This window comes from Ahaetulla prasina, chromosome 1, assembly GCF_028640845.1.
Source record: "Ahaetulla prasina isolate Xishuangbanna chromosome 1, ASM2864084v1, whole genome shotgun sequence".
Lineage (NCBI taxonomy): Eukaryota > Metazoa > Chordata > Lepidosauria > Squamata > Colubridae > Ahaetulla > Ahaetulla prasina.
The window spans coordinates 214,299,717-214,326,489 of NC_080539.1; the positions used below are offsets into that span (position 1 = coordinate 214,299,717).

A 26,773-nucleotide genomic window follows, 5' to 3' on the forward strand; every position below is an offset into this window, starting at 1 on the left:
ACTAAAGAGAAATATTTTAATCTAGGGAAGAGCAAAGTTGAAGAAAGAATGAAAAGCGAATCAGGACAGGTCGTTCTTCCACTTTCTAAAGATGAAGATTGGGAAGACCAAAGGAGAAAATATTGGCCAGATTCTCATACTGCCAAACGACGAGGAGCCTTTGAGAATGTCCTGGAATCGTCCTGGTGAACCCACCAAGTTAAGAACAAGGGGCTGAACCCCAAGGCTGGAGTCAGCTCAATGTTTATTTAAAGGAAAGGTGAAAACAGAATCTCTTTAGCGCTCACTTCTTCCATCTGGCTTTAAATTTGAAGTGCTGGGGGAGTTGCCACCTCCCAGCTTTACCCCTGTATGAATTTTGAACAGCTGGACAGAGATCATTTTTATTTATTTTTATCCTGCTTTTATTATTTTTATATATAACTCAAGGTGACGAGTACCTAATGCCCCTTCCTCTTTTACCCACAACACCACCCCTGCAAAGAGGGTTGGACTCAGAAAAAGAGACAATGTTTTGTTTTAGTATTAAATTTATATGCATACCGTCTTCTCGGAAGGAAGCACCATTTGAATATAATTTGTCCTTACTCTGAGCAAACTGTGTGAAGGACTGAAAGCCCTATCAGCTTTTCTGAGCTGGGGGAGTGGGGGGAGAGTTATCAGTTACCATCATAACTTTGTATGTTGCTTTCCCGCCAAGCTTTGAAGTCTAAGACTCTAAGGGGAAACTTGTTAAGAACTCACTATGTTGTCAGAGGGATGAAAAGGAAAGGAAAACAGCAATTAAATCAGTTTTATGTGTGAAATAGTACAGCAATATTCATACGAAAAGAGAGATTAGGATAAAGCCTTTTTTTGGGGGGGGGACAAATGGATTTTAGTAGTGGAGTCTATACATGCACACCTGTGACCGTTTTGGTAGGTTAGAGCCAGCTGGAGCCCCAAAGGGTCAGGATTTTGGCTGCCCTGCATGTTCTCAAGCTGGATCAATGGGTTCACCTTCAGGGCATTCCGATTCTTGCTCTCTCATTGGCATAGCACTCACAAGATTTTCCACTAGGCATCTACCGACTGATCAAAGGCCTCCATTGAACTTGGCTAGTGAGATAGGTGGTGTATCAATTTAATAAATAAATAATAATATAGAATGAGTTTTCCCATTCCTTCCAGGAAAATGGATTACCACTGCCAGGCCAGAGAGCATGCTATGCTCCTCCAGTTACGGAATTAAGAAGCTGCAAGCTGACAACCCTCTTAGTTAAGGGCCCTGTATGCCTGCATGGAAGGGGTCCTATTTTTTGTCTCTTTGAAAGGGCAGTTCCTTGTTCCGCTAGCTGCCTTGAATCTGGAGCGAAGAACTTCCATTTCCATCTGCAACCAAAGCTGTCACCATCTCTTCTAACTCTCAATAAAGAGTACCCTCTGAGAAGATAGGCAGGCGAGTGAAATAAAACACCAACTCTTAAGACCAGTTGCTCAAGTCTCTTGTAGCTGTTTAGCATTTATTGCTTCTTTCACTAACACCCGTTTCACTTAGTAACAAAAGCTATCAGTGGCGTTCAACCTTCTGGACAATGAATTTCCCCCCAGTGCCCAGAAGGGTGAATGAAGGCAACTGTGATTGTGATGAAGATAACAGGGCATACAATATTTATATTACAATACACATTGATTTACACACATCTTTATATAGCTAAAACATATAGGCACAATTGGCTTTTAAAGTTTTGAAACTCCAATGCCATTGGTTTAGAAGGAATCTCAGTTGGGACCAGGGTTGGAAAAGGTTGTTGGTCAGGCCCAAAGTCCCATTGAAGTTACGCTCCATTACAGCCCGAGATTGGTCACAAATGGGGGTCGGGGGCTTCATTGATTTTAAGCCATGGCATCTCAATCAGAGTTTAACAGTTTATAACAGTAACAGGGTTGGAAGGGACCTTGGAGGTCATCTAGTCCAGGGGTCTCCAACCTTGGCAATTTTAAGACTTGTGGACTTCAACTCTCAGAATTCAACTCCCAGGATTCTGGGAGTTGAAGTCCACAAGTCTTAAAGTTGCCAAGGTTTGGAGACCCCCGATCTAGTCCAGCCCCCTGCTCATGCAGAAGACCTGTACTAGGGATTTGAACTGACCACCTAGTCAAGGCTCAGAGAAACAGGACCTCCCTTGTTCTATCTATTCTGATTGTTATTAAATAGGGGTGGTGGACCAGAGGAAAGTATACAGGCACAGGCACCTAGTGAACATGTTTGTGTGCTCACACATCTCTCTCTCCCACAATCCTTTTAGCACCTGAATGTTCTTAGCCCGATAGCCATTGGTGAAAAGTGTGTGACTGCAGATGCCTGCTACTTACTGCCCTTTGGGATGGGGAGGGGGAGGGGGAGGGGGAAGGAGACAAGAAAAACAAAAACAAAAGAATAAACCCTAACAAAGTATGGAGCAATGGAGAAAGACCAAGGGATTAAACCAGAGCGTTAAAAACTTGCAGCATTCCATTTCAATCCAGAAGTTGCAAACATGATCAAAAGCGCTTCCCCAGACAAAGGAGACCTTAAATATATTTCAAGTCTTTCCAAGAGTCTTTTTTTTTTCCTTTTGGAACGGAAGATGCTCCCAGCCAGCCTCCCTCTATAGAGCCTCCTCGGATCAAGTCACGGTGTCCTTCAGCTTGGAGACGATCTTCTTGTCTTTGACTCTGCGGTTCTGGAACCAGATGGTGACCTGCCTTTCGGAGAGGTTGGTGGCCGCCGAAATCCGCCTCCGCTTGTCCTTGTTAATGAATTTATTCAGGGCGTATTCGCTCTCCAGCTCCTTCAGCTGCAGCTTGGTGTAAGGCACCCGCTTCTTCCGCCCACGCCGGTACACGCACAGGTCTGGCTGGTTTAGTGCAACTTCCCCTGCCGGAGAAGAAGAAGGGCAACAAGTGAGCAGGAAAGGGGACATTTTTAGTTTAGTTAGTTAGGGAGACTTTTGGACGCTCTTCTTCCTTTTGGAGGTCTCCGAACAGAAGTCCCCACCCCCACCCCAGGTGCCTGGCACATTTACAGCGCGCTCTGGGACAATTTCTGTCTTTTTTTTTTGAAGACGTTTCGCTTCTCATCCACGAAGTTTCTTCCTCTTGGATGAGAAGAGAAACGTCTTCAAAACAGCAACAACAAACAACCCCAAAGTGCAGTTTTGAACTTTTGAAAAAGCATTTTTGGGACAACCGTGACTTGGATGTCCGTAAGGCGCTTAGGGTAACTTCAGAGGACGTCAGTGCAGGATCGGGCCACAGCGCTGCTCCAGACCTAAGTTTAAATAACTGCCCGAACTGTGGGGGATCTAGCTCAGAGGGGGAGGGGGAGAAGTACTCAGTTCCTTCTTATTCCCCACAGGCGATTATTTCGCTTGTAATTTAGGAACGCTCTGACGCCACAAATCATTAACGGGAACGGACCGAGGACTATATGGGACCAGGCTGGAATCTCTGTTTTTAGGCCTGGCCGAACATTTCCGCCAGCTACAGGGAGCAGAGAATCTTTGCAGATTTCGGCCAGGCAGTCATTGCTTCTTGGGCCTTCTGCGCTGAACTCGATGGGGAACACGGTAGCGCCTGGTTTTAAAGTTCTACAGGAAAACTGAATAGTAAAAACAATCCAACTCGCAGCTGGACGCGGCAGCCGATACACGAACCAACTTTCCTTCCTTCCTTCCTAACGTGCTAGACAGCCGTTTCTCACCCGAAGCCCTTCAGACCTCAAGACTAGCATTCGCATCATCCGTCCATAGTATCAGGAAGCTACCAGACATCAAGCGAAGCCCTGCACTTCTCAAATCGGGGCCAAGCCTGCAACCTACCGCCTAGTTTTGAACGGCCCTGCCATGACTTTTTACTGGGAGCCCCAAGGCTTCTTCCCGGCTGCCTGGGCGCGCCTACCTGGGAAGGAAGACTTCCAGAAGTGGGAGCCCGGGGCCTGGTCCTTAGAGCAGTACACCTGTCCGTTCCAGCCGTTAGCCAAAGTCCAGGACTGGTAGCCCTCCATGGAGATGTAGGTATCGTGCCGGGGTTCCCCCGAAGGAGCCGCCGGTCCAAAACTAGAGACCACGTCCAGGTAGCCGGGGGGCACGTGCTGGTAGGGGCCGGCGGTGGCCGCCGCATAGCTCTGGTAGAAAGAGACCTCCTTGGCCCGCGAGGAAGGGTCGCTGCCGACGCCCGAGGTCGTGGTCGCGCCCCCCAGGCCGGCCACGTCCATGTACTTCTCCACCGGGAAGGCGGCGTGCGGTGCCGCTTTCAGCGCGGCGTTCTGCTGGAGCCCCACGCCGTGCGCCATGCGGCAGCTGTAGTAACCGTGGCCAAAGGGGGGGTAACCTGGAGGATAGCCCAGGGCGGCGGCGGCCGTTGTGGCCGAGGGTGGTGCAGCCCCCGCAGCAATAGGAAATCCAGCGGTGCAGTCCTTAGACGAGGACGGCGTCTCAGAGGAAGAGGACGGCGTAGAGCGCGCCACGGTCCCCGGGCCAGAGCGCTCGTAGACGAAGCCCGATCTCGTCGAACCCGACGGCGACGACCCGAAGATGGGAGGGGAGAGAAAGTTTCGGCTCTGCGAGCAGCCCCCGCCGCCTGCCCCGGGCTCTCCGCGCAGCGCTTCCATCTCCCGATGCTCGGCTCAGGCTTCCTGCGCGAAGCAGCTTCGCTCCAGCTGCCTCCGTCGCCGCCGCCGCTGCTGGTCCTCTTCCTCCCCGGCTTGGCCCTCAGGGGAAGGCCTACAGGCGCTCATGGCGTGCGAGTCGGACGGGACGCGGAGCGAATGAGCGGCAGAGCGGCGGCCTCCCTCGCCAAGCGCCCGGGATGGTTTATAAAAACTAAGGCCACACTGGGAGGGGGGGAAGCATCCCACCCGGCCGTCCAAGGAGCTCGTCCGGGGCCTCATTGGCCAGGAGGTGCACGTGTCTCTGTCTGCGGGGCGGGAGGGGGGGGAGTTGAGCCGCCGATCCCTCTTCTCCCCTCCCCTCCCCTCCCCTCCCTTTTCCAACTTCGTTTGGGACTTCGCTTGAGTTCTTTCAAGGCAAGGAAAGTTGGGAAAGGAAAGGAAGGAAAGGAAAGGAAAAGAAAAGAAAAGAAAGGCGGGGAGGGAAAAGGGAAAGGAAAAAGGAAAAGAAAGAAAGGAGGGGAGGGAAAAAGGAAAGGATCAGAGGAAAGGAAACGAAAAGAGGGAAAAAAGACAAGGCAAGGCAGGGAAGGGAGGGGAAAAAGGAAAAAGGGAAGGGAAAGAAACAGAAGGTAATAAAAACGGAAACACGAAGATACAGCTCTACACGTAGACATATTTACATATGTACGTGTTCTCTCTCCTCTCTCTCTCCTCCCCCCCCCCCCCAAACACGGACCTTGCCTGGTCTCGCTTTTTCACAAAGACTTGGGAGCGGCGTAGATTTCTAATAGTTCATCTAGAGGAAGGGACGGGCCCAGAATCAACAGGCTTCCGTCTTTAGGCCCGCGGCTCTCCAGAGGCTTGCTCCATCGCCTCCCCCCCCCCTCCGCTGAGATTAACCTTTGGCCTTGGGCGGGAGCAGGAGCAAGAGGTCTCCAGAATTTGACTGAAATGAGCAGAATGTTTTAGTTGATTCATGTGATCCCCTGTTACGTAACAAAAAAAATCTGTTAAGAAACTGGACGTAGCAGGGCAACCTGCAGAATTATTCTTGTTTTCCAAGGTCGGCGGCGGCGGCGGCATTTCTTTTGAGTTCTCCTTTCTCCGACTCGACACATTTACGTGCCCAGCTCACGCTCGAAGCACTTCGTTTACTTTTTTTGAACTAATTTTTCCCCCCAGGTCTCATCGGTTTCCCTGGTTGCTTTGTATTCGACTGCCGGCAGCCGCAGTAAGGATTAAGATTCTGCATAGGCACGTGCGAGACGAGAGGGGGGAAAAATAGGTTGGTCGGTGTCTGCCTGTAATCGTATAACCGGTGCACTCGCTAAGAATCAGGGGCGCCCAAAATAAACATCCCGGAACGCCTCCATCCGTTTCCATGGACCGAAAGATCTGAGAGATACACATGCCACTTTCTGCACCCCTAGTAAAGTTCCGAAGAGCCTAAGCGTCTTCGTTTGAGGACCCAGATTGTTGGGGGCAAAATGCTGGCTCTGTAAACCGCTTAGAGAGGGCTGTAAAAGCACTGTGAAGCGGTATACAAGTCTAAGTGCTATGCCTATTGCTATAAACATGGAAGTTTAAGAAGGCAGCAAAAGTCAGCGAGTCGCCGTTCACTTCAGCCGTTTAGGTGGGGAAAAAAAATTCCCCTGCACCCAAAACTAGAGAGAACGGGAACTCCTGTTGCATGCAATTTTTCATGGAATTGACTTCCCAATTAACTTTCATATTCTGAGTTCTTCTGACCGCATGAATGGCTTTAAAACAGCCAAGGGTTGCTCTGCCCACTTAACTCCAGATATTCCACCACTCCCCCCCCCCCCGCATGTCTTTCTGGCTTGGCCGGGATCTCCAACGTTGGGAAGGAAACTTTTCACGGAAGCCGCCAGAACAAGAGTTGCTAGCACAGATCTCACAGCAGCCTTTGGCTAGCTGGTCCCCCCCCCCCCGCCCTAGGCGCGACCAATTAAAATGTTCATCAAAATTGAAATTTTGCAAGGAGCCGTAGTCCATTACGTTCCGGAAGGCTCTTAGCTTGGGGTGAACTTTGGGCCTGAAGAATACTATGAATCCGGGGCAAGGGATTTCGTCTTATATGACGGCGCACTTAATTGTTCATAATGTAAGTAGTTGGGCAGAGAAGAAAAAGAAGGAAGGGACGACAACGTCCGTGAAGCTAGGGGTTTTTTCCTCCCATACTATCGGTTAAAGTGCCTTTCAAATCCCTTTAGCATCTCTGCAATGGGAAAGGCTGTTTTTTCTCCCCTTGAAGGAAGAAAGCAGGCGAATTAAATCGGAAAAGCCTGTTTGATGCTAGCCAGCAAATGAATCCTGTGTTTGCTCCGAATCCCAATAGCGGTGCGACCGAACAAAGCAACCCGCTGCAAACGACCCCGAGTAGTCAGGAAAGCAGTAAACCCTTTTCTGTTGGATAAAACCCCTCTTTGGGCTCATGTTCGCAGCCTTCCTGGTGACTCTGGGTGGTTTTACAGAAAGGCACGGCGGCCAGAGGTTGGCAATATATACAACTACGCACACAGAAATCCACCATTGTTAGTCCCGAGTGCTTATTTTAACTTTCTACAAATTATTCCTAATCCACTCTTGAAGCCAATAGAGCAAAACTAACTAAGACCCTACGTAACTTGCAGTTTATGTTAAATTTATTACATCATTATCGCACTTTTATCCCTGTGCGTTTACATTCTATATATCCTATCTACCTACTGTATATTCAGTGACTTTTAAATTTTTATCTCCGGGTTTTTTGGGCCTGAGGACTGTAATAAAGTTACTCCATTTGATCAAGATCTTTGCTTTCCCTCCTCTTTAAATCTTGCTCAGATTTGTTTGTGTAAGGCAGCAAGTAATTAGGGTGTGTGTGTGTGTGTGTGTGTGTGTGTGTGTGTGTATTTCAACTCAGCTGTATCCCACCTTTTCTGTTGTCCTTTATTGTACAGACTTCAGCTATATCCCTCATTTGGAAACAGTCTTGACATAAAGTAAATCTCAGAATGGAAAGTAAGCTCCCAGCTTTGGGACATTCATGCTGAATCTTGCAAGAAGGCTGCATTTGTGTGTAAGGATAAAAACATCCCTGAAGCATCTCCTTCTGTGATGGCGAAAAGGGCAATAGGAAGGGTGAACTAAGCTAAGAATTGCAGTCAAAGCTCTACTTATTTTTGGCAGCCATCCCCTGCATTTCCTAATCAGGGAATAAACCATTCTGAAATCAAACAATTTTTTTCCCAAATCCAAAGGTTGCAGCAACAATCCATTATGTAGGGAGCATCCAGTGGTGAAATCCATTTTTTTTTACTACCAGTTCTGTGGGCGTGGCTTGGTGGGTGTGGCAGGGGAAGGATATTGCAAAATCTCTGTTCCCACCCCACTCTGGGGCCAGCCAGAGGTGGTATTTGCTGGTTCTCTGAACTACTCAAAAGTTCTGCTACTGGTTCTCCAAACTGCTCAAAATTTCCGCTACTGGTTCTCCAGAACCTGTCAGAACTTGCTGGATTTCACTCCTGGGAGCATCTCTTCTGTACTGAATTATATAACCTTCAAAGGGGTGGTTTTCTTTTTGGAGGGGTGGCTGAGAGGTACAGAGAAATAAAACAAAAGAAACAGAAAACCCCGCTGCATGCTCTCAGCACTGGAGAATCAAAATTCAAGATTCACTCTAAGCTACTTTCTGCATTTGTGCCAGACCTGTGGCTCTGATTTTGGGGGGACCCTGTTCCAGATGAGCGATGTTTTCTGAACAGCATCGTCACAAGCTGCCATTATGGAATATGGGAGTTCACTTTGCCCTATGAATTTCAGCAAACAAGGGCAGGAGAAAAGGACATAAAATAAGGATTTGCCAAGCCCAACCTGCCCAACCAGATTGCCCACTTTGAAAAAGCACCTTTTTTCTCCCGACTCCGCCCTTGTGGAACTTTTTTTTTTCTTTCTTCTCCTTGGCACTGAGACAAATGGTCAAAATGTCGTAACTTAATAGCCTCAAAAGGCCATTTCCAAAATAAATTCATTTTTAAACCTTTCCCAAACCTCTACATTTTCCCCCATATCTCTTTTAACCACATCTTAAAATGCAAAGACTAAGCTTCAGAGTGTTGCCTTTATGCTGAGGTGTTTTCAAACAGTTGGAAATGGTACCATTTAGGGATGCAAGAACTCTCTGAACAGATTATCATTTCAATTCACTGACTTTTCTTTGGGAGAAACCTCTTCATTTATTTTCAGTGTTTGGTCTCCAATGTCCTATTGAAGGAGGACTGCTTGAAGATACTGAATATTTTTAAAATATTAGCAATAGCTGCACAAATACTTATTTTGCTAATCCTGATATTCTTTGACCACTCTTCTCGTCCTCCTCTTTTCTCCCCCTCCCCTCCTCCTCCTCTTCTTTTCTCCCCCTTCTTTCTCTGGTTCATTTTCTTCTTCCTCTTCTTTTCCATTTTTTAAAGTCCAGAGCTTGTGCTTCCTCACAGGACTCCACTGTGATTTAAGTGGTAGATCTGTCAGTCAGATGGCATGAATAGGTGGATGCTGCTTCACTTCTTGAACCATTCATGGGTCGCTGTGTCTGTTAACTGTGTGCCAAAATACCTAGTTAACACTTGCAGAATGAGATACAGTGAGATCCATTGCTCGTCCATTTGAAGTCATTCCACTGAGTTAAATCAGAGAGAACTCCACGAGATCTAATGCCAATAGACTGAGGTCAGGAGGAATGGCTTATCAGTTCCAGAATGAAACCTGCCTAGGCAGAGCAGTCAAGGTTCTTCACAAAAGATTTTACTCCCTTTCAAGATTCCCTCAAGATTCCCTGTTAAACATGACAATTAATTGACTTAGTGACTTCTGTTGAATTGGATAGAGGAGTAAAAATGCTTAACTTAAACACTGTTGGAGTGGTTTAAATGCCAAGTCTTCACAGCCTACCCCTGGAAAGGCCTTTTAGCCACACAGTGTTTCATATTATTTTATTAAATACAGTAAGGTCACATTTTCCCTTTATTTGAGAATTGCTCTTCTGCTTATCCATCCAAATGAAGTATCCAAAGTTTACTTGTTTCAGCCTCTTTTCCTGTGCTGGGTTTTGATTCAGGTGGATCTTATTCTTCCCTGAAATAGAAGAAGTGTCAGCAAACAGCAAAGGTACCTATTTTGGAGCAGGTTCCTTCCAAAGAGGTGTAATATTATAACCTTATCAGGACACCTCAAACACCATAATGCTAACAATGTTTACTGATTTTACTGTGTAGCCAAAGCTTATCTAGTGAACGGTATTTTAGATTTCTTATTAGATGATTCCGAAGCCCTTCTGCCTCTGAATTTCCTGTTGATCTGAATGTTTTCTTGATTGTACATTTTAGTGGAACGAAAGATTAAGAATCTGGAAGATTTTTAATTGTCTTTTCCAACTATTTTATTAAAAGGCACAGGTTTCTGTGAGCTGCCTAGACCCATGTAGGATTGAAAGTGGGATGGCAGGAAGGTAGGTGGGGATGAAGCAGGCGTGAAATCCAGCTGGTTCTGACAGGTTCTGGAGAACCCGGTAGCGGAAATTTTGAGTAGTTTGGAGAACCAGCAAACACTACCTCTGGCTGGACCCAGAGTTGGGTGGAGATTTTGCAATATCCTTCCCTCAGGACTGGGGTGGGCATGGAAATTTTGCAGTATCCTTCCCCTGCCATGCCCACCAAGCCTCGCCCACAGAACCTGTAGTAAAAAAAAATTGGATTTCACCACTGGGATGAAGGGTCGGAAATTAGAGCCCATCTCTGGGTTGCAAGGATGATTATATGGTACCCGGCTGCTATGGGTTTTTATTTCTTGTTTTATATTTCAATTTTTGTATTGTTATTTGTTTTATTTTAAGCCACATAGAGTCATAGACAGATGAGATAGGCAGCTGTATAAATCAAATAAATACATAGAAAATAAAAGTTAGGTTGGTTATGCAGATGCAGGTTACATGTGTGATTACAAATACCTTATCAGTTAAGAATAAGGGCCTCTGGTGGCTCAGACTGCTAAGACAGTCTGTTATTAACACAGCTGCTTGCAATTACTGCAGGTTCAAGTCCCACCAGGCCCAAGGTTGACTCAGCCTTCCATCCTTTATAAGGTAGGTAAAATGAGGACCCAGATTGTTGGGGGCAATAAAACATTGACTTTGTATATAATATACAAATGGATGAAGACTATTGCTTGACGTAGTGTAAGCCGCCCTGAGTCTTCGGAGAAGGGCGGGATATAAATGCAAATAATAAAAAAAAGAATGGCAATGAGTTAAAACCGCACTGTGTTCCTTGAGGCCTGAGGCAGCCCAACAGGATGAATGAGATGTATGTGAGTTCAACCATTTCTCCCTCGCTGGTGGGAGAGCCAGCCACGCCTGCTCTGGGACCAGGGAAATGCATGCCCCTTTGAAGGCGGATGCCTTCTATCTATTCTATTGGGTCTAATCGATGCGCAGTATCCAGGCTTTGCCACTAGGTGGCCCTACAGGTTTTCCTGTGGAAATCCAGGAGGCTGATAAATGGTAGATTCAATTTTTTTTTTTTTTTGGGTGAAATGGGCAGCTATAGAAATCATATAAATAGATTTGATAGATAGAGGGAGCTACGCGTAGCTCCCACGTAACACCGCTCCTGCGCAGACTGCACTGGCTACCTGTGGCCTTTCGAGTGCACTTTAAAGTGTTGGTTATGACCTTTAAAGCGCTCCATGGCTTAGGGCCTGGGTACTTACGGGACACTGCCTGCTGTTACCACATGCCTCCCACTGACCCGTACGCTCTCACAGAGAGGGACTTCTCAGGGTGCCGTCTGCCAAACAATGTCGGCTGGCGGCCCCCAGGGGAAGGGCCTTCTCTGTGGGGGCTCCCACACTCTGGAACGAGCTTCCCCCGGGTTTACGCCAAATACCTGACCTTCGGACTTTCCGTCGCGAACTGAAGACACATCTTTTTATTCGCGCGGGGCTGGCTTGAATTGAATTTTATTAATTTTAAATTTTTATTAATTAATTTTAAATGGGGTTTTTTAGTCTAGTATATTTTAACCTATCAGGCTAATTTTAAAATAAGTTTTTTAATCTGCTTTTTAAATTGTATATTGTATTATCTGTTTTATTTTTGCCTGTACACCGCCCTGAGTCCTTTGGGAGAAGGGCGGTATAAAAATCAAATAAATAAAATAAATAAAAATCAAATAAATCAAATAAATCAAAATAAATAAATAAAAAAATTCTGCCAGATTCTGACCTGGGATGGCAGCGAGAGATTTGAAGCCTTCAAATATCTAAATTGAAATTATTCTAATTGCAGAGGGTGGGGGGGAGGCAGGGTGGGGGGGAGGGGAGGGAGAGGGAGAGAGTTCTCAAAAAAATAAATCAATCTTCCAGTGCAGGGGTCCCCAACCTTGGCAACTTTAAGCCTGGTGGACTTCAACTCCCAGAACTCCCCAGCCAGCAAAGCTGGGAGTTGAAGTCCTCCAGGCTTAAAGTTGCCAAGGTTGGAGACCCCTGTTCCAGTGGGTCAATACAACCACTGTGGCCTTGCTCTTCTTTAGGAAATAGCAGGACAGAAAAGATAAACAAGCCAGAAATCTTCAAAGGCTGTGAATCCCTAAAGAAAGAAGCCAAGCACCAAAAGAAACAAGATCTTCTTGAATTTCATTTCAATTCTGTGCAATTTGTCTGGGGCATTTTCTTACAAGTGGCCTGTTAGAAAAACAAACAAACAGGATTTGTTTTACGTTGGATTGTTTGGACATACAAAGCACAGCTTTCCCCCCAGATACATGAAGTGTGTGGGGAGAAAGAAAGAGAGAGAGAGAAAATCATATGCTTATTGGGATGGCCCTTGTTAACGGTGACTGATTAAAATAATACTGTGTATGTTTGTGTATGCAGGTATACATACCCAGTATTGTTTTCTCTAAGCAACTACAAACTTAGACGGCCTTATTTGGTTACAGCTGTGAAAGAATGATATCAACACGTTCAATGATTGAACTAAACTTTGATAGGCATCCAAACAACTCTGCCCCAACTTTCTGGAATTATTGTTTGCTTGCTTGGTTCCCTTTTTGAAACAAACAAACAAAAAAAAAACCAAACAAAAAACAACCACAACCACCAAACAAACAGTAAATCTAATGCATGTTGTTATGGAAAAGGAAGGAAACGTTTCCAGAAAGTTAAAATTGAATATTAGCATTCCCAGGCATTCTGGATACCCCACATCATCAGTCAAAAGAAGAGTGGATTTTTCCCCCTTTGCAAGCAGCTCTGTGTGTGTGTGTGTGTGTGTGTGAGAGAGAGAGAGAGAGAGGGGGGGGGAGGGAGGGAGGGAGACAGAGACAGAGACAGAGTGAAAGAAAGAGACAGAGAGAGAGACAGAGAGAGAGAGAGGCAGAGACAGAGAGGCACACACACACACACACACACACACACACACACACACACACACACACACAGAGACAGAGACAGAGATTGAAAGAGAGAAGAAGCAGAGAGGCAGAGAGAGACAGAGACAGAGAGTGAAAGAAAGAGAGAGAGAGGCAGAGAGAGACTGACAGACAGAGAGAGAAACTCCCTAGCCCTCCTCCCACCCCAGAGAGCAACACGAGCGAGTTGACCCTCCTTTTGACCCTTCTTGTTCTGGCTGACACCCGCGGTGAAACCAAGTTCATCCCAATGTAACGTCTGGCTCTCGAGGGTCTAGACAGATGTAAACACCGCCAGGACTTCTACGACGAGCTTCTTCAGGGAGCTCCAGAGAGGACGCCATTGTTTATTACCTGTCTTAGCAGAAACGCTCCTCAGTTCACCTCAAAGAACCCGCCGTAAAGCTGGGAAGCAAATATTTGCTCAACCTTCTGCCTAGGAGCCCTCGGAGTTTCTTAAAAACTGGGGGAGATTTAGATCCGCTTGAAACCCGCCTTCCATCCTTTCAGCGGAGGAGCATAAACCCAAGAAAAGTACAAACAGGGCAGCCCCTTCGGTTCTGTCAGAGGGGACGGTCCCTTAGAAAATCCCCCCACCCCGGGGGAGGGAACACCAATACTTGAAGGGATTGGGGGGGGGAGGGATCGAACATTCAACCACCTACAATTCCTTTCAACAAGACAGCCAGAAAAATACGATTTCTACCTTTTGTCTACTAAAATGGCCTCTTGAAAATGTGCTTCCGAATGGCAAGTATGAGCGTCCCAAAGGTGCTTTTTTTTCAGGAGGCAACTGGACTTTGGTTTTCCTTTGAAAAAAAACAAAACAAAACAAGAAAGGCCAGTTGCCTCCTGAAAAGGGCCGCGGTGTGGCTCAGGCTGTAAGAAGCCTGTTATTAAACACAGCTGCCTGCAATTACTGCAGGTTCTAGTCCCGCCAGGCCCAAGGTTGACTCAGCCTTCCATCCTTTATAAGGTTGGTAAAATGAGGACCCAGATTATTGGGGGGGCAATAAGTTGACTTTGTATATAAATATACAAATAGAATGAGACTATTGCCTTACACAATGTAAGCCGCCATGAGTCTTCGGAGAAGGGCGGGATATAAATGTAAACAAAAAAAAAAGCACCTTGGGACAACCAGGGCCTGGATGATTGATAATTTCTACAGGCAAGTCTCTCTCTGTGTGTGTGCGTGAGCGTGAGTGTTTCCGCGCGTGCACGTGTATCCATCTTTTGCAAGTTGTAAACTAGCGTGATGAGCGTTCAAACCAAAACTGACTAGATAAGATTTCAAGTGAGAAGCTTAAGGATATTTTTTTTAAAAAAAATTGCGAAAGGGGGAGATAATTAATCAGAGGGCATTGAGACACTACCCAACATCCAGTTACAACGTGGCCCTATACCTGTTTACTGAGAAATAAATCTTACTAAATTCTAATTCATGGAATGAAGGAAAAGGGGGACCGAGACACGTGAAGAGCACCTAATACCGCCATTCTTTTCTTTTTTTTGAGCAGTTTTTCTAAAAAGAAAAGCCGGGGGGTGGGGTGGGGGGAGTTAACGCGGTCTTCTGAATTCTGATATGGGACGAAATGGTGCCTATAAACGCGCCTCTCTCTGCAAATGTTCAGAAGATGCGGTCAGAGAAGGCAGTAAACTGGGAGTAAGTATCCTTACGCTTTATATTGATATCGATTGTTTCCTGATTACTTATTTGTAGCCTATGACTAGCATTAAGTGTTGTATCATTAAGTATTAAATTTGTACCCTATGACTATCATTAAGTGTTGTAATTGTTGTACCTTGATGAACGTATCTTTTCTTTTGTGTACACTGAGAGCATATGCACCAAGAGAAGTTCCTTGTGCGTCCAATCACACTTGGCCAATAAAAAAAATTCTATTCTGTTCTATTAGAAAAGAAAAAGGAAAACAGAAACTCTTGGCCGGTTCAAAGCCTTCCGGAAAACAGAAGGGGGCGCCAAAGGCCAGCAAAAAAAAAAAAAAGCGCCCGCAGATATTCCCCCTTCCAATTTTGCTGAGAGGTTGCCCAAGCTGCAGTCTGGGCCGAAACTCGTCCAGATGATCTCGGGCACCGGAACGGCAGAGGCTTCCTATGTTATTCAGTTCTATCGCCTTTACTTCGATCGTTTGTGTCGGGATGGGTGGGATGTAGGTTAAGAGTTGCTTCTTGCAGGAAACCCCCCCCCACTTTACCTTGCGTGGGTTTTGCGGGTGAGCCTGTCACGAGGCCTCGTGGGGACTCTGAAGGAGTTTAAAAACACACATACCCAACAACAGCACCCGAATTGCCACAGATCCTAACCATCAGACTCGACTTCGACAGAGAAAATGAGACAGCGGGGAGGAGGTGGGTGGGTGGGTGGGGCAGGGTTCAAATTTTCGAGCTGTCCTGTCAGGAAATGAAAAAAAAATCAATTTAGGTTGCTTTTCTTGATCCAGGCTCGGAAGAGGACTTTGTCCACTAGCTGTTTAATTCTCCGTAGCTTTGTGTGCATGTATTTCCCTGTGTGGTATTCTGTGCTGGGGTGTATTAATCGTTTATCCTAGAGGAAGGTTAGGGAAGCAGGAGGATAGGGACGCAATTATAATACAATCAGCGATTCACAATACAGTATTAGGGGAGGCCGCTTATGAAATGGCGTTTCAAACAACCGGAGGAGCTTCTGTTTCCAGCTTGTTGCCCTTTCCCAGCCCTTCCGGTTTCAAGCTGAGCCCAGCCTTCGGCTGCTATTGCAAGGAAGTTCACACTGGGAAGAACTCAGGACGCCCCTTAATTAAAGGAGGAATTGGAATTTAGGCTCGCTCGCCCTTTAGGAACCTTAAAGGTGAAGGCGAAACCTTTTCCTTGGGGAGGAAAAAATCGGCAGGCTCGCTTGGATTCTTCCGAGCTACTTACGGTCTGCAGCAATGCGTCTGTTCTTATTAGTCTGCGGAAGTATTAAGATTGGGAGTGATTACCTAAACTCAGCTAATTTTTATTTATTTATTTATTTATTTATGGACAGGAATGAAATTCTTCAAAAGAATTCAGGGGCTTTTGGGGCTTCTTTACAGTTAACTAGAAGTTCGGCTCAGAACTCAAGCGCCACCTTTCTTCCAAAACCAGATCTATGCCCAAATTCACCGGCTAGCATCCCACCTGAGCCACGCACCCCGAATTCCCCCACCCCACCCCAGAAAGAAAAGGAAAGAAGGCCAAAGTGCGCATTGGCGTCCGAAGCAGCGGCAGTCGCACCCTAGGAGTTTTAAGCTACACGCTGATCAACTCTCTCCAGTCGAAATCCTTCTGGTGGATGGGCAAATACTCGCTTTAAGCCCAGGATTTGCCAGATAGCCCCTTTCTGAAATCAGCAGTGGGACTTAATCTCTTGGGAAGTAAAACGCAGGGGAAAGGGGCTGGGGGTGTAGAAGAGCCGGGCGGCCAATCCGGGGCGCTCAGCAGCCAGGAGAAGGTACGAAACAGGCCTCCCTGGGTTGGCACGGCTGGCCATGTCCGTGCTGGCCCTCTCAGAGGCGCGCCCGGGATATTAATGACAAGAATATTAGTGGCGCTTAAGCACACGTCCTGGGCGTCTTGAGAGTAATCAAAGTTCTCGCGTTTCCGATCGGAAGGCCGGCGGAGAGCATCTCTCTCTCTCCACTCTCCCCCTCCCTCCCTCTTTCCTTCCCTCCCTCCCTTCGTCCCCTTTCGGCGCTGGTTCTTTGGCGGAATTTGAGAGAGAGGGAAAGAGAGCACGTGCGAACCGGGAAAGAGAAGCAGATGAGCAAACTCTGGTTCAGGTAACTTGCCGTTTGACGGAGTGGGGGGGGGGAGGAGAGAGAGAGGGGGGGAGGAGGGCGGTCCCCCCTGAAAGAGTGAGTCACATTCTTCGGCTGTGCTGGGAACCTTTTGAGACTTGGGAATCGAGGCCTTTACCAAAGCAATAGAAATGGATGTTTTAAGCAAGTTAATCCCGTTTCGATTGAAAAGGGAGGAGAGATTGAAGAGAGATCTAGGCAGGGGATAAAGGAGGGAATGAATGAAAGCTTCCCTCCTTGCCACAGCTACATTCAAACAAGCCCACACACTTCTCCGCTGATTTAAATCGTGTTTTGAAGGCTCGTTGCCCCCTCCCCTTCCTTCAGCGAAAGGATGTTGTGCCCAAGGCGAAGGAAACACTTTAGGCAGACTTCCGTCGTTAAAGGGGTGGGTAGACCCGTCCTCTCTCAGAAAAACTTTGGAAGGGGAGGGGGAAAAAGGGTTTGTGGGGCGCGCTAAGGAAATGTAGGGAACCTGCTGAGATGACGCTTTACGGAGCCGTTCCCCGGCTGGGGGTTGCGCCTGATGCGGCCGGTCTGATAGGTAAGCATTTGCCGAGAACGTCTGGAAGGCTGAAGAAGGGGCGGTTTCGTGGCCGGCGGCCAGGGCGAGTCAGTTTCTTCCAGGAAAACCCGTTTTTTTGTTTTTGTTTTTTTTTAGGACACCGGGGAAGAGGGTCAAAAGCTAGCAGGGAGATGGGTGGGGGTTTAACAATCTCCGCCTCCCTCCTCCTTTGGGCAGGTTTTCTTCTCCCGGGTTGTCCCCAAAACCCTTTTTCTCAGGAATCACACGGATCTGTTTCCGCCGTTTATCCGGCGTTGCTGTTGGAGGGGGGAAGAAGAAAAAAAAACAACGAAAAAGAAGCGGCGCCCTTTAGGAGCTTAAAAAAAAAACGGGGCACACATTTACGCGGGTGCGTACACACACACACACACACACACACAAGCTCACGGTCTCCTCTCTCTCTCTCTCTCTCTCTCTCTCTCTCGTGCACAAAAGCAAATGGGGTGGGTGGGGGCGAAAAGGGGGGCTGGAATCAGGGCATAATGATTCACCTAAATGAAGGGGGAAATGTTGCTCAGTTCGTTTATTAATCAGGCTGCCAATTTCACCCCAGAGGCCAGATCTCAGCAACCCGTGCAGGTTCTGATCGACCGCCGGACGAGGACTCCTCTCTGCCGCCTTCTCCTCCTCCTCCTCCTCCTCCTCCTCCTCCTCCTCCTCCTCCTCCTCCTCCTTCTCTCCAGTCCTGGTCTTTCCGCCTCCCTTGTTGGATCTATTTGTCTGCTCTGAAGCCGCCTTCATTATCCGCTGACAGGATCTTGTATTTATTTGCTTATAAACCTGTTACAATAAATGATTATTCGACCAGCGTCATTCGTACCTTAATGACGAGCCCTCCTTTTCTGTGATGAATGACATTTCGTGGCTAGAAAGGATGTATAGGTCATTTTGACCAGTCATTCCCTTCGCGTTTACATCTCGCTCCCCTTTCTCTTCTTCTTCTTCCTCGTTTTGTGCTACCTCCTCCTTCAAAAAAAAGGAAAAAATATTTAGAGATATTTTCCTGGGCCGAAAGCGAATCGGCCCTTGTTGCCGTGAGCTGATTATTAGAAGGACCAACCATATATTTTTACACAACACACCTACAACCACGGACACTCAGGCACGCACGCCTCCATACACACTCACATACAGGTTTTTTTTTCCAGTGTGGGGGGAGCTGAGATGATGGAAAGAATAAGAAAAGAGATGATTTTGATGGAAAGGGGGCTGCACAGCCCCACGGCTGGCAAAAGGCTGGCGAATCTGACCGAGGCGGCTGGGAACGCGGTCCTGGAGGCCCTGGAAAACTCGCCCCACGGCGGCCGGCTCAGCCCGAGACTAACTTCCGCTTCTCTGCACAGCTCCATCGGGGACCTCCCCGCCGCTAAAGGCAAATTCGAGATCGACGCTTTATTCAGCCTTCAGCACCAGAACAGCGAAAGCGCCGTAGCGGCAGAACTGCCTCCCGCCGAAAGCCGGAAGAAAATTAGCCATTACTCAGAAGTGGCTGGAGAGGTAGACATGAACAGCGACGTGGAGGTAGGCTGCTCCGCGCTTCGCTCGCCGACCAGCCTGGCCTCCTCCCTGAAGGAAAGCAATAACAAAGGTAACTCTCCTCTCTCGCGCTCCCCATCTCACCCCGAAGCCGGATTTTAGCGAAGCGCAGCAGGATCGAACCCTTATCCTATTTTCTTCTTTTACTTATCCCCTTTCCCCAGTTAGGGAAGACATCCCATAAATTACGAGGGTATTAATTTGGAGATAAAGCGAAGGTGCTAGGTACACACAGCTAGCCTCCCAGCACTCCTAAGGAATCTGAAGCAAAAGGTTATAGAGTTGTGTGGTCGCACACAACTGTCCGCACTTAGCGATTCTCGAGTGGCATTTATACTTTGGATTCTCTGTGTCAAAGTGTGCACGGCAGGAGCGAAAATGTATGTGTACTTATTACACGGCATATCCCCACATCTGAGGATCTTTCGGGAGATCGGCTACGGGATTTTTACATGGCTGATCTAGAAATCCCAATGTCACCTATTTGCCGGCTATGTTTAATAATCTTCTCCCCCGATTTCGCAAGTATAAACAAGTGCTTTTTGCTGGATTTTGATGAAGTGTATTTAGAAAAGGAGTGTCTATACTGCTCAACTCCGAGGTCGCAATCAGATCCTGTTGGTATCATTGATGTAGCTCAGTTTATTCAGAGCGCAGCTGGAGGGGTCCTTTAACTAAATTATCTCCACATATGCCTGATTTTCTCTTCCGGCCTTTCATTGGAAACGCAGCATTTTTTTAAAAAAAGTTTCTTCTCCTCTATGCTCACTTTTTGCCTTCTCCCTCCCTCCTGTGCGACCTACTTAGCCCTGTTAACTTTGGCATCATAATGCCACAAACTCGTCCAATAACTTATTTTTAAAGCAGGGAAGAACACATTCTGTCGGACCCAAGCTGCACAATTAGAACCGTCAGAGGCTATGGGACTGTGGAATCTTTTGGGAAACAGATTTTAACAGGGCATTCGTTTGCAATCCGAATTGGGCAAACCTTTCCATTTATCTTCCTTTTGTATATCTCTGAAAAAAGTAAGGGGGAAAAAATCCAGAGCGTTGGGCCCCAGAAAAGATTAGCTGTAAGCCGCCTTTAACTGTTCCCATCGAATGTGTATTTTAGGCAGCCTGGAATCTTTTTATCAATAGATCGTTTTTGTTTTTAAAGGATGCTTAAATTTTCTTGATGACTTCTCATCTAACTGCAAACAAAAGCTAAAAGGAGAAACTTTCTATTGATTCTATTCGCACCGGCAATTTGTTTCCCCAGACAGCCAGCATTAATTATTGGGGGGCGGGGTGTGTGTGTGGATTGCAGGGGCTGAAATCCACCTGGCAGCACGTCTCCGGGACAATAAAGCAACCTCTTTCTTTTGTTACTTTTTTTGTCTGGAAGGCTATTCGGAGAGCAGTTCGACTCCCAGCACCACCAGCTCGTCCTCAGGATCCACACTGAGCAACTTGCACAGCGGAAGCAGCCTAAGCACTTCCAGCTCCGGGGCCGACCAAGTGAGGAGGTACCGCACCGCTTTCACCCGAGAGCAAATCGCCCGGTTGGAAAAGGAATTCTACCGCGAGAACTATGTTTCCCGGCCTAGACGGTGTGAGCTGGCCGCGGCGCTCAACCTCCCCGAGACTACCATAAAGGTATATTTGCCAAGGAAGAGGGACTCGCGAGAGCCGGGCCGGGCGGGGAGGGTGGCTGGCGGCTCAGGACCCGATTTGAGGGTTTGGGTAGCCACTTCCGTGTGTGTGGCTGCCCAGGCGATAATCCCGTTTCAGCAGGGCTTGCCCAGAACTGGAAAAAAAAAATGCCCTCCAGAGAGCTGGCATCCCCAGAAAGATGGAAGGAATTCTGATCAATGTAAAAAAGGGATTAGATAAATAAAAGGAGAGCCGATTGCTTTGCTATTTTAAGAACCTCCTCGATTTAAGAATCTACCGTGAGATAGATTTTCGTATTTTATTTTGTTCACCTTACGTTATTGCTTTTCATATTTGTAGCTATGTACACAAAAAAGAAAAAGAAAAAGCAGAGATAAAAGCAAAAACGGAGTGAATGAAATATCAATAATAAAAATAAAAGAAGCGGGGAAAGGTATTGGGTAATTAGCCAAGTCACTCTAAGAACTGCATATACACATTTTGGGTTTTTTCGTTCCCCTTAGTGTATTTTTATTATTTTTCCCTATAAGGGTTTTCCCTTCCTTTTAAGAGAAAGAGGGTGCTAAGCCATGAGGCCTCATGTAACTTTCTCCAGAAAAATGTAGATTGGCACTACAAATAAAAACAGATAAAAAAAAGAGCAGCATTAAATAATCTTGTATTAAACCTGTCTTTGTGCTTTTATACTTGAAGAACGGGAATCGTGCCTTCAGCCTAACTCTTCAGGAAGGCATTATGCGAATCATTTCCTAATAATAATTGCAAAGGGGACTGAGATAAAATGACAGTGAAAACTATATTCCATTTCTTATAAAGTATTCCCCAGCTCGAATCCCTTTTAAAAAAATATTATTATTTTACAATTTTAGTGGAAACTTATCTTAAAGCAGTTTTCACCTTCTGAAAAATTGACACTGGGTGATCATTTCAGTTCTGTATATGCTTACCTGTCATGGACAGAAACGAAGCTGAATTAATCATAATTGATTGGATTATAGGGCCAGTTCAGAATAAAGCAAAAGTAGAATTTCAGATAACTTGTAAGGTGGATTCTTGAGAATATATTTATACCTTTAAAAAAAAACACCAAAAAATAAACAAACAAACCACCATGGCTGCCCTTTTGCTAAGCTCTGCTGGCAGTGATTGTTCAAAAAAAATATAAAAAGCTTTTTGCGAACAGACATTTATGTACTTCTAACCTGAATTAGAATCAGAGAAGCCAGAATCTTATAGGAGGATCTCGAGTTTATTTATCCAGGATTAAAATGCAGGCAGATTCTTTTCGATTTTGGTAAGCCTTAGCTGAGGAAAACCGCCTCCACCAAGCTATTTTGAAATAGAAGCGCAATTCCGCCTCAGCTAGAACGGATGCGAATTGGTGGCAGAATTCGTCTTGGCCAAACGGCCAAACTTGTGAGTTCTAGTCCCGCCTTAGACATGAAAGCCGGCTGGGTGACCTTGGGGCCAGTCACTCTTCTCTCAGCCCAGCCCACCTCACGGGGTTGTTGCTGTGGGGAAAATAGGAGGAGGAGGAGGAGGAGGAGAAAAAGACTATTTTGTACGTTCAGGCCTTGAGTTACTTATGATCTAATAACGGTGGGATAAAAATCTAATAAGTGTAAAAAATAAAAAAAAGTGAGGACGGGAGGGAGCTGAGGCCGCCATTGCTCTCGCAGTTCTCGCCTCTCCCGCATTTCTGACTCACTCGGCGACTCCCCTTCCTCCTCCTGCCCAGGTGTGGTTCCAGAACCGGCGAATGAAGGACAAGCGGCAGAGACTGGCCATGTCCTGGCCCCACCCGGCGGACCCCAGCTTCTACACCTACATGATGACCCACGCGGCAGCCACGGGTAGCCTGCCTTACCCTTTCCATTCCCACGTGCCCCTCCACTACTACCCGCACGTCGGAGTGACGGCGGCGGCAGCGGCGGCGGCGGCAGCCTCAGGAGCGGCCGCTTCGCCCTTCGCCACCTCCATCCGCCCTCTGGACACTTTCCGAGCCCTCTCGCACCCTTATTCCCGCCCGGAGCTGCTGTGCAGCTTCAGACACCCGGGCCTCTATCAGTCGCCCGCTGCCGCGGCCGCCGCGGGGCTCAACAGCAGCGCGGCGGCTTCTGCGGCGGCCGCGGCAGCGGCTGCGGCGGCTGCAGCGGCCGCCTCTTCGGCCCCTCCCACCGGCTCCGCCCCTTGCTCCTGTCTCAGTTGCCACAGCAGCCAATCGGCGGCAGCGGCGGCGGCCGCCTTGGGCTCACGCTCCTCCAGCTCGGATTTTCCCTGCAGCGCGGCCGGAGCAGCGGCGGCCGCTTCGCAGCGCTCGGAGAGCAGCTTCCTGCCTTACTCGGCGGCCGTGCTCAGCAAGACCGCCGTCCCTTCCCCGGACCAGCGGGAGGAAGCTCCCTTGACCAGATAACCAGCCAACCACCACCACCACCACCCCGGCGGCCTCCGAGGGCGCTGATGGGCCGGAGTGGCCCGGGGCTGGAGCGAACCGTTTGGGTCCAAGGTGGGAAGGGAAGGAAGCCCCAGAGCCGAAGCTGTAAAAACAGAAGGCGTTTTTTCCCCCCCTAGTGCTGTTGTTAAACGATTCTGGCTTTAGGACGGCTCCGGTTTAATATGGAATCCCCACCCCCCGAAAAGGAGCGGCTGCGCTGTTGCAAAAGTTGTAATGGATGGATTTGGGGCCCCGGTAGACCAAAAACTATAAGCCCTCCTCTTTTCTCAGTGGAAGGACTGTGTGTGTGTAGAAAGAAAAGGACAAACAAACAAAACAAAAAAAGCGATTCCTTCCAGACATTCTTTTTAATCTTCGCGGGAGTCTTGGCTCTGCTCCCCCTGCTGATGGCATTGGGAACTGTTTGGCCTTTTTTTTTCCCCCCGGCGTTCAGCTGCCTTTTGTTTTTGTTTTTTGTTCGGTCTGCCTTATTGTTTCATCATCCAAAACGTGGTTTTGTAGAGAGCTTCATATTTTATCTCCTGGTTCCTTCGTCTTTTTTCCCCTCCCTCTCTCTCTGTCTCTTTTGTCCTGAAGCAAAATACCAGCAGTATCCATTTTATAGGAATTTGGTTGAGGGTGTGTGTCAAAGCGAACAAACAAACGCCGAAGGGAACCGGCCGCAAAGACGCCTTGTGGTTCAAGAGGAGTCGAGAGGGGCTGTTTTAAGGAAGGGGAAAATAAGCCCATGCTTTAACTGCCCTTTTTGATTTTTTTCTCTCCCCCTTTGAAAACGGCTGTTGTAGTATTGAGCGGGCCTCCAAAAAAACCCAAAAAAACCCCACCCCCACGCTTCTCCTAAAATAAAGCAAACGGGAGGGGGGGCAGGGGGGCCTTGAATGGATTGGTTAAAGGAAAGGCAGATTGGGACAAACAGAAGGGTAGTTTAGGGGGGGGGGAAACCACAGAAAACGCGGCGTGTTTGCCTCCGAGTCTCCTACTCTGCATTATCTGGAAAATACTTGAAACTTTCTTGGCATGTATCCTATCCTAAAACGCATCTTCTACCTAACTTTTTTTTTTTTTTATAAAAAGGTTAAATTCTTCCCCTGCCCCCCCCCCCAAAGAGGAAAAAAATAATATGCTTTATTTAAGCCCCCACCCAGCCAGCTACCCGCCCTCTGGCTAACAGAGAGCTCCCAATCCTCACAACTTTCCGTGAACTTGAGAGACGCATCAAAAACCACCGGTGTTACTGCGGTGTCAATTTTGATGCTAATAATGTGCAGATTATGACGAAAATTGCCAATCATGTTCTCTGATGGACCCTCCTTTGAATGCAGAGTGGTGGGGGGAGTTTCCCGCATGGAGACCTGCTGTCAAGTACTAACAACCCGCTAAGGGAAGTCATTAGAAGAGACGGATAAGAGGCTTGGTACATAAAACATTGTTCCTGGTGCAAAAGGCGGTAGGTTATTTAACGTTAGATCTGTTACCTTGGAAGTGATTTTTTTTTTTTTTTTTGCACAAGCAAGCTACGGTTCTGATCATCTCAATTGCCAATTTTCATTTTGGGAACTTGGACGCCCTGGGTAGACTTTTCAGTTGATATTCCACCAATGTGAAAGAGCCTCATTAAATCAAACTTGGATATTTCCATAATGCTCCTGGCAGAGTCACTTTATTTCTTCTACATAATGAGATTTTTTTTTCCTGAAGAGTTGAAGCTCGCACATAACTAGCTATTGCTTATTTAGGCCCCATGTGTAAGATGTGAGCACAGGCGCGCAGCCCATTCATTTCCCCCCCCTAATTTATATGTATTTCAGATAAGTGTCCTGAAATTTGCCGGTTTCTAAGACACTGGACTTGTTGGGTTTTTTTTCTTTTTCTTTTCCCAACCCCACATTTTGATAATGGACATTCAGGAAATTATTTTCCAGTCTGTACTGTTTTGTTCAGTGAACAAAAACCGTATTTTATTTTTATTATTTTTATTAAGGGGGTGGGAGTCAAAATATAGCAAGAGATTGCTGGTGTGAAGATAGGAGAGGAAGGATTAAAAACAACAGAGGTGGTAAGAAAAGAAGAGTAGATTATGTTAACAATAACATGAGATATATAGAGAACATTGAATTAAGGACTTAATCCTCAAATAATAAATATTTTTTTTAATGAAACAAGGATGAGACTCCTTATGCATCAAAAGAAAAATGCCAGCTATTGTCCACTGACTTTATATTTAACTTTTAAATTAATATATAATTTAATGCTAACTAATTTAAAAATGTGGCATTCTTTTATCAACATTTACTTTTTTTCCCTAATTCTCTAAATAGTTTGGTAATGATGGCCCTTACTAGATATAGAGAGAACAATTTTGGCAATAATGTTTACATTTTCCAAAATAGAAATAGATAAATTAAATCTATATATCTTGGAAGTGGTTGATAGGTTTGCTGGTAAATAAAATTAAAAAAAGAAACAAAATAATTTTATGTTAGGTCCAATGGATCTAGTTATAACGAAAAAATTGTGAATAAGTCCTGTGCTTCAGATATTCACTGGCTGTATGAATTCACTGTAAAATATTTTACAAATGTGCAATAACAACAAAGCTTTGTATATTATGTTATTTATTGTGTTTGGTCATGTAAAATAAATGTTATTTAAATCAAAAGTTACCTGATTTATTTAAGATTTTGGGGTGGAGGGAAAAGTCTTCCTGATATTTAGTTTGTTTGCTATTTTAATACAAATATATATTAAAATGTTACTCAGCCTTATGACAGCTTCTTAAAATAACCACTTTTGCTGCTTTTTCATACACGTATCAGATGGATTAATTCATACTAATTGGTTTTTTTACTGCAAATGCAGCACATTACTCATGTTTATAGCAGACATGCAGTGAGTCCAAACATTGGTTTAAATAATTGCCTGGCCCTATAGATGTGTGTTTACAAACACTATGTGCATTTTCTGTAGGAAAAACAATATTAAACTTACCACACTGTTCATGTACTTTCACATTTTCCTGATATTTTAAGTAAATATTAGTCACATCTTTTAGGACAAAGTGCAGTTTCTTTAATCTCCAAAGAGTACCGTTTAACAAAAATTAAAACCAGAGATAGTGGTTCTTACAGAATCATGCTGAAGACAGGTCCTTAAGACAAAATACAAGTCTTCCTTCCTTCCTTCCTTCCTTCCTTCCTTCCTTCCTTCCTTCCTTCCTTCCTTCCTTCCTTCCTTCCTTCCTTCCTTCCAATTGATATTTTAGTGAGAACATGTAAAAAGTCAGTGAGGTGTATCAAACAGTCTATTTCTGTTCAATTAAAAACATAAAAAAAACACCTTGCCGATGTCCCTTGCACAAAATTCACCTTTACCAACTGCTCACCATGGCATTAATTACAACGACACAGAAGCTATTGGGAATACAGAGGCTGCTATCACAAACCATTTTGGCCTGTAATTTACCATTATTATTGCATTAGCTCTAAATGATACAAGCTGATACTGTCTTTAATTGCAGTTTGGTTAAGTATATACTGGAGTGTTCCCTAGGGTTCTTTGTTAGATAAGCCACACACACGCCCCACTTTCTCTGTGTGTGTCTCTCCCCCCCACACCTCCTCCCGCTTATTTCTCCCTG

The 26,773-nt window shown here is 46.2% G+C and overlaps 2 protein-coding genes across 2 annotated transcripts; one reads left to right on the forward strand and one right to left on the reverse strand.

Annotated features, from left to right (window-relative positions):
• Positions 1-2,648: 2,648 nt before the first annotated feature.
• HOXD13 (homeobox D13) lies at positions 2,649-4,633 on the reverse strand. The gene is made up of 2 exons (XM_058164980.1): positions 3,922-4,633; positions 2,649-2,899 (listed from the first exon to the last, which is right to left on the reverse strand). Exons 1-2 carry the CDS (start codon positions 4,631-4,633, stop codon positions 2,649-2,651), a joined length of 963 nt encoding a protein of 320 aa, XP_058020963.1.
• Positions 4,634-18,651: 14,018 nt separating this feature from the next.
• Positions 18,652-23,094, forward strand: EVX2 (even-skipped homeobox 2). Its single transcript, XM_058176548.1, has 3 exons — positions 18,652-19,075; positions 20,413-20,663; positions 22,420-23,094. The coding sequence occupies exons 1-3, from the start codon at positions 18,652-18,654 to the stop codon at positions 23,092-23,094; spliced, it is 1,350 nt and encodes a 449-aa protein (XP_058032531.1).
• The last annotated feature ends 3,679 nt before the right edge of the window (positions 23,095-26,773 follow it).

Excerpts from the sequence above, each read along its gene's own strand:
- EVX2 (XM_058176548.1), top strand. The coding sequence starts at position 18,652 with ATGATGGAAAGAATAAGAAAAGAGATGATTTTGATGGAAAGGGGGCTG. Across the intron at positions 19,076-20,412 it reads GAAGGAAAGCAATAACAAAG|GCTATTCGGAGAGCAGTTCG; the intron begins GTAACTCTCCTC and ends TTTGTCTGGAAG. Across the intron at positions 20,664-22,419 it reads TCCCCGAGACTACCATAAAG|GTGTGGTTCCAGAACCGGCG; the intron begins GTATATTTGCCA and ends CCTCCTGCCCAG.
- HOXD13 (XM_058164980.1), bottom strand. The coding sequence starts at position 4,633 with ATGGAAGCGCTGCGCGGAGAGCCCGGGGCAGGCGGCGGGGGCTGCTCG. Across the intron at positions 2,900-3,921 it reads CTGGAAGTCTTCCTTCCCAG|GGGAAGTTGCACTAAACCAG; the intron begins GTAGGCGCGCCC and ends CTTCTCCGGCAG.